The 11,724-nt window shown below is 46.2% G+C and overlaps 1 protein-coding gene across 4 annotated transcripts; it reads right to left on the bottom strand.

Moving 5' to 3' along the window:
- Positions 1 to 4,269: 4,269 nt before the first annotated feature.
- cblc (Cbl proto-oncogene C, E3 ubiquitin protein ligase) lies at positions 4,270 to 8,878 on the bottom strand. Of its 4 annotated transcripts, XM_068651774.1 has the most exons (10): positions 8,031 to 8,843; positions 7,037 to 7,459; positions 6,826 to 6,972; positions 6,305 to 6,461; positions 6,009 to 6,130; positions 5,802 to 5,939; positions 5,648 to 5,735; positions 5,260 to 5,391; positions 4,892 to 5,065; positions 4,270 to 4,457 (listed from the first exon to the last, which is right to left on the bottom strand). In XM_068651774.1, the coding sequence occupies exons 2-10, from the start codon at positions 7,408 to 7,410 to the stop codon at positions 4,428 to 4,430; spliced, it is 1,362 nt and encodes a 453-aa protein (XP_068507875.1). In that variant the 5' UTR covers positions 7,411 to 7,459; positions 8,031 to 8,843; the 3' UTR covers positions 4,270 to 4,427. The 4 variants fall into 4 exon arrangements, with proteins under 4 accessions (XP_068507875.1, XP_049587640.1, XP_049587642.1 ...); XM_049731683.2 differs by having other exon boundaries at positions 4,892 to 5,062; positions 7,037 to 8,878; XM_049731685.2 differs by having other exon boundaries at positions 6,826 to 6,939; positions 7,037 to 8,877.
- Positions 8,879 to 11,724: the final 2,846 nt, after the last annotated feature.

Below are 11,724 nucleotides of genomic sequence, written 5' to 3'. Positions count from 1 at the left end.
TATAACAGCTTCCTTTCTTCAGTAATGTCCGTCTTGATCTTGTTCTGTCTCTTCTTTGAGTGAATGATACGGAACTATTAGACTGGCGGATAGACATGCGATCAACACACCACATTTTTCCACAGTGACCGTGTCAAATATCCCTCCGCCCAGCAAAGCGGGGCCGCGCAACAGCGGTCCACAGCCTTTTTACAAGTGTATAAATGTCACGTGCCATGCCAGAGCATACTCGGCCGGCAACTTCACCCAGCCACACCCCTCTCGTTACCGTAATGTCTGTCACCTGCTCCCTCTTGTTGTCTCATCTATTTAAACCCTGCCCGTGTGTTCCTCTGTCAGTGTCTACTGTTCTGTTCCATCCCTGTCCGTGCCAAGTGTTTCTGTTCCTGGCGTCTGGTTTTCCCTCGGTCTGGCTGGAGGCTCACGGTCAGAATTTTAACCTTGTCCAAGTGGACTTCTATCGGTCGGTCTGTCTGTTTGCTGGCCGTGAGTCTCTATCCCGTGTGTCTTCGATTCCACACCTACCACCCTTCCAACTCCCTTTCCCTTCAATAAATCCTGGTTCAAGCTGCATTTGGTCGCCCTGGCTCAACTCATTCCTGACAATAAAAGTGATCAACTCATCACAAAAAACACTAAAAAATCCATAGCTAAAACGCACCGGACTATAAGCCACAGGGTAAAAATTTGGGAAAAAAGTCGCGGCTTATAGTCCATAAATGACATTGCAAAAAAGTGTTTAAACAACAATAAAGTGTATGAAACTACAAACCGGGTTCGATTGAAGTTGGGAAATTGTGTAAAATGTAAATAAAAAAAAATACAATGATTTGAAAATCCTTTCCAACCTATATTCAATTGAATACACTACAAAGACAACATATTTAATGCTCAAACTCATTAACTTTATTTTTTTTCAAATAATAATTAACTTAGAATTTCATGACTGCAACACGTGCAGTAGAAGTTGGGAAAGGGCATGTTTACCACTTCGTTACATCACCTTTCCTTTTAACATCACTCAATTTTGGAAGAGAGGAGACTAATTCTCTTAGCTTCTTATGTGGAATTCTTTCCCATTCTTGCTTGATAAACCACTTCAGTTCCGTTTAACAGTCCGGGGTCTTCCCTGTCGTATTTTACGCTTCATAATGCGCCACACATTTTCAATGGGAGACAGGTCTGGACTTCAAGCGGGCCAGGGGAGAACCTGGACTCTTTCACTTCGAAGCCACGCTGTTGTAACACGTGCAGAATGTGGCTTGGCATCATCTTGCTTAAATAATCAGCGGCGTCCATGAAAGAGACGTCGCTTGGATGGCAGCATATGTTGCTTCAAAATCTGTATGTACTATTCAGCATTTATTCTGCCTTCACAGAAATGTAAGTCACCCATGCCATGAGAACTACTGCACCCCCATACCATCACAGATGCTGGCTTTTGAAATTTGCGTTGATAACAGTCCGGAGGGTTTGCTTCCTCTTTGGTCCGGAGGACACGACGTCCAGTGTTTCTAAAAACGATTTGAAAAAAGGACTCATCAGGCCACAAAACACTTTTCCGTTGTGCAACAGTCCATTTCACATGAGCTCGGGCCCAGAGAACCAGGCGGCGTTTCTGGATGTTGTTCATAAACGGCTTTTGATTTGCATGGTAGAGTTTTAACCCGCACTTACTGATGTAGTGATGAACTGTATTTACTGACAGTGGTTTTCTGAAGTTTTCCTGAGCGCATTTGGTGATATCCTTTAGACACTCATGTCAGTTTTTAAGGCAGTGCCGTCTGAGGGATCGAAGGCCACGGTTATTCAGTCTTGGTTTCCGGCCGTGGCACTTACGTGCAGTGATTTCACCAGATTCTCTGAACCTTTTCATGATATTGTGGACCGTAGATGTTGAAACCCCTAAATTCCTTGCAACTCTGCTTTGAGAAATGTTGTTCTTAAACTGTTCAACTATTTTCTAACGAAAAGTGGTGAACCTCACCCCATCCTTGTGAATGACTGAGCATGTTTGGGGAGGCTCCTTTTATACCCAATCATGGTACCCACCTGTTCCCAATTAGCCTGATCACACGTGGGTTGTTCCAAATAGGTGTTTGATGAGCTTTTCTCAGCTTTCTCAGTATTTTTTGCCACCTTTCCCAACTTCTACTGGATGTGTTGCAGCCATGAAGTTCTACGTTAATTATTATTTGACACAATTTCCCAACTTCAACCGAATCCGGTTTGTACAATAAAGGTTCATAAAAGTCTTGTGCTGATATTGTAACAATATATGTACTGTTATTTACTTTCTTATTTATTCAAATAAAGAAGAAAGTTTTCACGTGCTCGTACACATTTGTGGTAGTGCCACAGTACTTCTTCGCTGCTGAACGAGAACTGCGCTGGGCTGAGAGGACGCGTGCGCCGAGCGGGGACGGCGCCGCGCCAAGAACGTGCTGCGCCAACAGGACACTGCTTGGTGTGAGCGCCGCAAGGGCGCCACGAGGGGACCACGGAACGGCGCCTTGTCGGCTCATTGCCCTCTCGGTGCAGCGCACGCACCCTCTCGGCGCATTGCCCTCTCGGCGCAGCGCACGCGCATGCCCTCCCTACGCGGCGCCCTCTCGGCACGGGCCCTCTCGGCGCGGCGCCCTCTCAGCTCGTCGCCGTCTCGCCGCGGCGCCCTCTCGGCGCCATGCCCTCTCGGCGCGGCGTCTTCTCGGCGCGGTGCACACTCGGCGGCGACAGGGCTCCGCGTTGAAAGGGCGCCGCGCCGAGGGGGCGCACACGCGCGCTGTGCTGAGAGGGCGCCCCGCCGAGAGGGCACCGCGCCAGAGGGCGCCGCGCCGAGAGGGCGCCGTGTCGTGCCGAGAGGGGGCCGCGCTGCACCGAGAGGGTGTCGCGCCCTCTCAGTTTGGCGCCCTCTAGCAGCAAGGCCCTCTTGCAGCAGCGCGGCGCCCTCTCGGCGCGGCGCCCTCTCAGTGGTCTCTCGGCGCGACGCCCTCCTTCCTTTTGGCGCGACACTTCCTTTTGGCACGACTTCCTCTCGGTGCGGCGAGAGGGCCTCACGATGAGAGGGTGCCTCACCTAGAGGGTGCACGCCGTGATGGCACCGCCCCGAGAGGACGTTGCACCGAGAGGGCCCTGAGCCAACAGTGCGCTGGGCCAAGAGGACGCTAGACCGAGAGGGCGCGCGCACTGCAAGCGCTGCACCGAGAGCGACGTGGGACCATCTTAGCGCTGCTTGGCGTCTTCTCGGTGCAGCGCGGTGCCCTCTCGGCGCGGTGCCCTCTGGATGCAGCTCACTCTCAGCGCAGTGCGCGTGCCCTGTCGGCATAGCGCCCTCACTGCGCAGCGCGCGCCCTTTCAGGACAGCACCCTCTCGGCGTAGCGCGCGCGCGCCCTCTCCGTGCGGCATACACAGCACGCGCGCCCACTCGATCCAGTGAAGAAAAAAAAAACGAGGGGTGACAGGATTCTGACTTTAAAGTCACATGTTCTAAGAGAAATTCTGAGAATAAAGTCAGAATTCTGACTTTAAAGTCAGAATTCCCACTTTCTGACTTTAAAGTCAGAATTCTGACTTTTTTCTCAGAATTCTGACTTTAAAGTCAGAATTTTGCGAATAAAATCAGAATCCTGTCACCCCTCGTTTTTTTTTTTCTTCACTGGCCCTAATCCTCTTCCGTAGACAAGGGAGTGACTGGATGACAGGGTTTAAATAGAGAGCCTGACAGGTGTGGGTGATTCAGCCGATTGGGGCGTGGCCGAGCGGCAGGTGACGCCGGAACGTGACATTAATATCATAAAAAACTTTTATAACAAGGTACAATACTGTAAATATGTTTTTAGAACTCTTGTTATAACAACTTTTTTTATAAAAATGTACAAGTGTACGGACTGCAATTGTGTGGACACTCCCTGCCTTTTGCTGCCGGAACGTGACATTAATATCATAAAAAACTTTTATAACAAGGTACAATACTGTAAATATGTTTTTAGAACTCTTGTTATAACAACTTTTGTTATAAAAAGGTACAAGTGTACGGACTGCAATTGTGTGGACACTCCCTGCCTTTTGCTGGCGTGTGGGCAACTTTTGTGCCATAATTCCTCAATTTAGAAGGTTTATTTTGAATTTGTGATTTTTTGGGGGGAAAAAATCCGATATATTGAAGCCGCGATAATCAAAGTGTGATGTAGTGAGGGATGTATTACATGTCATCACGGCAAAATGCCAACCTTTCTTGAACAAACGGAAAAAAAACCCTCATTACCGAATTGAGTTTAAATGATTTATTTCTTATAAAATATATTCTTGTTGCCTACTGTTCTGACATCACACACAGGGAATTTCAAAGGACTTGTGTTTGTAAATCCTCATTTCCCATCGTGTGGCCAAATGGGAAATGGTGTCCAATTCCACCAGCGTCTGTCATTCATTGCTGAGCGGTCTTTCTCTCTGGAGCCTGATGCACATGAAGCACAGGAGATATCATCAGTTGAACAAATTTACTGTACCTTCTGTAGTATTTGTGTGTTAGATGTGTGCCTCGAAGGGGTGTGGCCTCGTGAGTGACTTCAGGAGCTGGAGTGGGGTTGGCTAGTTGTAGTTTGGTGTATATAGTATATATGAAATAAAACTAATGCTACGATTATGTTTGGAAAAAAATACAATTAAGCATTTAAAAAATAAAATGTCCTGCTGGAATTGAATTTTTAATGAACTTTTAATGAACTATATGTAACTGTGACAAAAATACATTTCTGGAATGAGAAAAAGAGTAACCTGGGTGATGTGAATTTTTGGAGCATGTTAAAATTGGAACGGTGTATTATGTGGGAGTAGAAATATGTCCAAAAAGTGTGGAGAAAATGGTGTCAGAATAACATAAGCTCATGCCTTCTTCCTCAGCGAGGCCATTTGCTTCACCACCAGCTCAATGTCCTCGTGGTCGTCGTCTTTGTCACTCTCCTTGTCCTGCTTGTGTTTGGGCTGGTAGGGCTCGACCTCGACGGGCTCTGTGTCTTCGATGTCACAGCGGCAGTACGGACACGTGTGGCCCGCCGATTTCTGCTGGATGTTGAAATTGAAAGTAAGTCGCTTGGGTGTACCTAATGAAGTGTCTTGTTGGTGTCCAATGAACCTCTTGTATGACTGACTGTGAATTGTAAAACTGCATTTTTAAAAAATGATTGCTTTAAATGTTGCGGACATGAAGGATGAAGGGAAATTAAGCAGGGGACCCAACGTGTCTTGCGCTGTCCTACCAGCCAGCTGTCGAGGCAGCTTCTGCACACCAGGTGTCCGCACGGCTCGATACGAGTGTCCTTCTCCTCCTGTGTGCAGATCTTACACAGCTGGAAGGAGCTGCCCACTTTGCCGTAAAGCTTGTACTGCTCCTGCCACACCACGGAGGACAGTCAGTCGCATATTAGTGCCTCATCTATGACGTCAAACCATATTCAGTCATTTTATTGTCTTCTTGCTGACTTTGCAAGTTTGCTCCTGTCAGAAGTAATGAACAGTCTCCAGTTTTTGCAGTTGTTCTTCAATCTATCCGATTTTCAAAGTAAAAAAAAAAAAGTATCCAAGGATCAAAGCATTTTCACCCCTACTGGAAATGTTGTTCCAATTTGTATCTGAAGTGCAACATACCTGTGTGACCTTGACTTTTGCTTTGTGATCCGGTCGGTGCAAGGCGCTGAGGTCTGGGTTGGCGTCTTGCCCGTCGGGGTACAAATAGCTGCCAATTAATGAAGAAACTTAGAAGAACATACGGAACACACAAGACGTGTGTTTGTGCGCTCACCGGCCCTGGCTGTGGCCCTGAAGGAGCGCCAGGTAAAGCGGCGTATTCTCAAGGATGGTCTGCACGATGTCGCCTTCACTAGTCACGTGACCAATGGCCCACTGGCCCATCCTGGTGCAGCTCAGACGGAAGATGTAGCTGAGAGGGAGGGCAAATTTAAGAAGCAATATGACCGCACGAGTTCTCGTGGGAGTCGCGCTGTTGCACCTTCCCGGCTTGCAGGGGTGGCGTCCCAGTCGTGACAAGGCCTGGTCGTACGTGAGGAAAGCCATGTAGCCTGGGTGGGTGACAGCCAGCTGGTTCCAGTTCCTCAAGAGGGACCCCCATGGCTAAAGGAAGGAGGGGAGGTTCAGTTGGGAACGGAAAATCCCGATCTGCCTCCAATGAGATTTATGCATATGAACGATCGGTGATCGTTGTGATCAAAGTCAGCAAAGGCCAGACGATTGGATGTGTGTGAAACAAAAAGCTAGCTTTATTTCTGTAGTGCATTGCAAAATCACCTGAAAGAGCCTGGTGAAGATGTCGAATTCGAAGACTGAGACGTGATCGTTGCAGGTGAGATCAAGGGTGGCCTTGAGAGCCACGGACTCCAGCCCCTCCTGGAACGGGTGCACGCACCGCAGCTTCTCCGCAAAGATGCTCCATCTTACCAGGCATCTATACATCAGAGGTCAGCAGAGGTAAACGAGGGAGGCTTCTGCCTCACGATGGAACCTATTCTCATTACCAACCAATCGATAGTAAATAATGGGAGGCAAACTCCTATCTTACATTCAATGACCGTTGACGAAGCAAAACCTCAGAAATTGACCCTTACCTGCAAAAAAGCACTTTTTTTTTCTCTATCCTGACTAACTGAAGCACCTCCTCCTCATTCCAACATAGTTGCTAAGCATGAAGATGCCCCCTAATGGTGGCAAATCAATATTTGGTGAAAACAATGCAAAATCATTTTCATTGAATGACAGACGAGAGGCTCCCCCAAAAAGCAAATCCAAAAACTGCAAAGCAAAAGTCTCACTTATTGCCAAAAGTCATCTTCCAAAAGTCCCGCGCTTCCGTTTTGGTCAGGGTGTAGGTGTTGCCATGGTAACGGTCCCCCGGAAAGATGGCCTTGAGCTCCCACAACATGTGACTGAAGAGCAGGGACAGCTTGGTCAGGTCTTTCCTGGCACGAAACACAACACATATGCTGGCATATTGCTCGCAAAGTTGATTTCAAAGTATTGTACCTGTAGCTGGACGTCTCGTCAAACATCTTCTCCTTGGCTTCTTTAAACAGCAGCAAGGCCCTGTCCGTCTGAGCCAGCAGGGTCCTGGCATGGAGGCCGAGGAACGCCGCCTCGTCCTCCCCGGGGGCTGGGCCCGTGAACGCCCCGAGACCTCGGTAGGGCTCCCAGACCCGTCTCAGCGCAGAGGCTGTCTCGGGGAGCAGCTCCAGCAGGTAAGGTGAGCTGCTCTTGAGGCCCAGCCGGGGGTTTGCGCATGCCTCGTGCAGCTTTTCCAACCGCCGGAGAGTTTTGTTGACCAACCGGTGCTGTCGGTTGCTGGGACGCTGAGACGCCACGTCTTCTGAGATGCCCGCCGCCATCAGGACACGTTGCATGCTTGAATCTTGTCTTTGATAAGCTCTCTCAAGTCACCTTTTTTCCTTTCTTTCCAGAATTAAACATTTATGGGACAAGTGACTGAAGCTGTTTAAAATGGAACCCAGAACGCCTCTCAACTGGTAACTATCGAGAAATATTTGATTAGCGCAAAGCATTTACCAATGAATTCAAATCTTACAGCAATTCTGATGCTTTTTTATGCTGTATGACTCCTGAAAATTGAGAATCACTAGATTTTCATTTCAAATTATTTGTAAGAATCTACATTTAATAAAAATTAAAAGATATGTATTTCTCAACCTCTGAAATGTTGGTGTGCACCATAATAAATAGTAATAGCATGATAATTTAGAAAACAAAAAAGAGCATATATATTATTTTTTGAAAATTTAAAAACATTTTAACAAAAAAAAACATTATCCCACAAAATCTTGGAGATCCCTGTCAGAGCCCTTTTTAGCAAACCCCGAATCTGCTAGTTGCTTTTAGACGGTCGTTAAAAGAAAACAAAAAAAAGCAAGAGTTGCATTTAGAGTTCATTGGAGGATGTTCCTTCAAATGTATTTCATCGAGCGCTTATCCTCAGGTTGGAGTCAAAAATTGTCATCTTACTCACAAAAACAAGCCTTGGTTGTCCCCTTGGTAGCATTTCAGCGAGGCAGGGCCAAGACATCAAACGTCAGAAACGCAGTCGGGGCTGCTGGCCCAAATGCAGCCGCTGTTTTTCTGTTTTTGTGCACTGCAACTGCTGACTTCCTGTTTAAAGCCAGACCAACTGGTTTGCTTTGTTTTCCGCCCAACAGAAAGACGGCGAGAGAGTGAGAGAGCGACCTTGGCCTCAAAACGCGTCGCTTCACACAAAATGAAAGCAGTCGCTACGTGTTGTCGTACAGGAGCCGACATCTGCTTCCTAGCAAGCAGAATGCCAAAACCCACAAAGTGTTTGGTCTTCCATTAGGTTTCAGACCCCATCCTGGAGTATGATGGCCGAGGTTCTCTTCTTGTTCAGAAACAACAGTCTGGAAAAGACAAATAATAAACAGACTGTACCAATTGATGACTTGGCTTCACATGTCCGTCCCGTCTCAGAGCTCAGCGAACATCTTGGCCACTCTCTTGAGCTCGGAAAACATCTTGGACACTCTCTTGAGTAACACTGCCGTCGTTGAGAAATCCTCAAAATCTTGGCACTCGGCTAACCAAAGTTGACAATTGGGGTCGACCTGGTAGATTTTCAAGTTTAGGAGCTCTACCAGCAATCCATCCTGCGCATGATCTTTCCTACCCCAAGGGGGCGTTGTTAGATTAAAAGAAGGTAGCGTAATTTTGTCCCTGATGCCATCACGGTCAGGAGATCATGGTCGGAACATCCCCAATCGAACTTCACCTTACCGGCTCTACCTATCTAGATTTGCTGCACTTTCAAGCCCCATTCGACCCACATGATGTTTTCATTTGTTTGACGGAGCCACACAAACCCATTTAACAAAAGGGAGAGAAAAAAGGGGTTAGTCAAAGTACCACAGAGATCGTAGCCATTGAAGCATTTCTAAAGCTATAAACGAGTGCACTAATCATCCATTTGTGTCTTACTCTGCAGAAAATGGTGGCAATGCGCACGTGTGTGCAGCCCGTCTGGATTTTTTAGGGACTTTAAACAACAAATATTTGGCCAACTCCACACTTGAGTGGATCGGGAAAGTACCAAATTGGCCCTGCACGGGTAAGTCCAAGCATCAGGAGATGTTGGTGTATGTGACATGTTGAGGTGTGGACTGGATGTGCTCGTGGGTGTGGAGCTTTGCGTGCATGTGACTGGTTGCAGAATCTGTTTTTATTCTCCCATTTCCTCGTTATGCTTGGAGGCCTGCGCGCACATGAGCTCTGCCTTGGGGGTTTGACCCGGAAATGTTTCTGCATATTAAAAATTCAAAAATGGTTAACCATTTCATAAATACAGTGGAACCCCGGAAGTCAACCGCCTCAGAATTCAACATATTCGGGAAACCTTTGTAAAAAGAAAAAAGAAGAGCTGAAAAACAAGCAAGAAAGATGCATTCGGGTTACTTGGCATCGCAATTCAAAGTGCAGCGATTGACCATAAGTTCATTTTTGAGGAATAGAGAGGCCATAAAAAGTGCTAGTGTTGCTAAGGGATTTACGAGGGGATATCCAGGTCCCAGTGGATAAAACAAAGAAAGTAAAACACTGACAAAATGCAGCCACTGGATTTTTCATATGGAAGGTGATTCCAATTCCAAACAATGACCCTCCCTCCCCCACCCCACCTCTGCACCTCTTCGTTTACAGATTCAGCGCCAAATCAATGTCAAATTATGTGGATCTTAAATGTACTGCATATTCAACTCTGTGTAGTTTTGCTCCGCAATTGTGAGATAAAAAAAAGTAACGTTAGGGCAAAAACTTGCTGCCTGAGAACAGATTATTGCCTTTTCAATTATTTCTAATGGGGAAAATTGTTTCGGAATTCAACGGTTTTGCTTCTCAGCGCTCCTTCAGGTTCCACTGCATAGTGCATTTACATAAACATAATTATAGACTATTATAGAGTTGAAAATTATAATACAGTGGTGCAGTGGGCATACGTGTTTATCATTGAAAAATGATGGCTTTGTTCCAAAAGTATACCTTCGCATTTTGTTTGGCGTTTGAGTGTTTGCTATTTGTAGCAGTGGGGGGCCGTCAGGTCCTGCAAGGCCTTTTCTGCTGGCCTAAAAATATCTGAATCACAGACTGATGTTAATTATATTTTGTCCATGAATACGTATTAAATAATTCCAAATGGTCTGTCTGCTTCCTTTCATTGCTAGCCCCCTGGTTGCGCTGCCGCCAGACATGTATTTTCATATTTAAGGATTTAACCAATCACATTTCAGTCACTATTTTTTGCCAGGAATCTTTGCAAAGAAATCTGCCTGGAGGCCTTCACAATCAGTTCTGCAGGCCCTTTAGCATAGAATAAATGTTGATCAAACTGTTGCTTCAACCAATCAGAGTTTGACTTGCCGACACCAAGGCCCTCTAGCTGGCGTACGGAATTGTCAGCGTATTCACACGCTTTGATTGGATAGTCAGAGAGTGTACTAGCCAGAGCTAGCTACATCTGTAGCAAGCTGCACAAACAAAGATATTATTGTGTTGATTTAATGGCTGTTTTGTCAACCCACAGTGGCTGAAGGAGGAGAAGAAATTGATTTGGTTGCAGATTTACTGTCAAAGCCATTTTCAAGATGGACTTTTCAAGAAAAGCTGGACATTGTTAAGCAAGGTCGGGCAACTCCGCAGCTAGCAAACCTGTCACAACCGGGAAAACGATTTGTCCGGCTCTTTGAGTCCACTAACTACGAGTGGTACTCCTGGCTCACAGGCTCCGAGGAACGCTGCAAATTGCATTAGCATTAGCTAATAGATAGAAAAGGACTTCTTGATGGAACTGAAACACATGGATAATCTGAAAAACAAAGTATTTGAAATCTTCTTGAGGAAAGAAAGGAGGATGGATTTTGTGTACAAATAATCAGGATTTTTGGTGAGTAAAATGTTGCTATATTCCTAAATAATATTGCAATTTCATCAGATTATTTTTGTATGCTTTTTTTATGTGTGTCGCAGCTGTACCTGCAGTAGAAGTTTTATAGCCATTGGCTGGCAACCGGTTCAGGGTGTCCCCCGCCCACTGCCCGTTGACGGCTGGGATAGGCTCCAGCACGCCCGTGACCCCTGTGGGGACTAAGCGGTTCAGAAAATGGATGGATGGATGGAAAATAGTTATTGCGGGTTGGATTGATTCAGACGGAGCACTCCTGAAAGCCTAGGTGTGAAATGCACGGCCCGCCACTGTTTTTATAGAGTATGATTATCATTCATCAATCATTATCATAAACTAATGATTGCACCTCAACAAACTCAAAGATGATCTGCAAACATGATGAAATAAAAACGTGAACTTAACTAGCGATGCAGCGATTCTTAGCACCAGAGGGAACCTATGTATTGTAAGTGATGGCACAGATTCACTCCGAGAGATATAATTAAAAGTTAAAGTTAAAGTCCCAATGATCGTCACACACACATCTGGGTGTGGTGAAATTTGTCCTCTGCATTTAACCCATCCCCGTGTGATTTTGATCCATCCATCCCCTGGATAATATAGATACATAAAATTTTAAACTTTGATGCAAAAATGCCACCACGAAAGTTGGCGCGGCACATTTTGTGCACTCCTCCAAATGCACATGCAGGCAAACACGAGCGCGCGCGCGCACACACATCGACGTTGTAATCGCTCA

The sequence above is a fragment of the Syngnathus scovelli genome, chromosome 9, assembly GCF_024217435.2.
Source record: "Syngnathus scovelli strain Florida chromosome 9, RoL_Ssco_1.2, whole genome shotgun sequence".
Classification (NCBI taxonomy): Eukaryota; Metazoa; Chordata; class Actinopteri; order Syngnathiformes; family Syngnathidae; genus Syngnathus; species Syngnathus scovelli.
This window is presented reverse-complemented; position numbering and strand designations above follow the sequence as displayed.

Bases quoted from the DNA above. Each gene is read 5' to 3' on its own strand.
- cblc (XM_068651774.1), bottom strand. From the start codon at position 7,410: ATGCAACGTGTCCTGATGGCGGCGGGCATCTCAGAAGACGTGGCGTCT. The intron at 5,736-5,801 runs GTGAGCGCACAA...ATTAATTGGCAG, and splicing joins CAGGGCCACAGCCAGGGCCG to CTATTTGTACCCCGACGGGC. The intron at 5,066-5,259 runs GTAGGACAGCGC...TTCAACATCCAG, and splicing joins GCTGCCTCGACAGCTGGCTG to CAGAAATCGGCGGGCCACAC.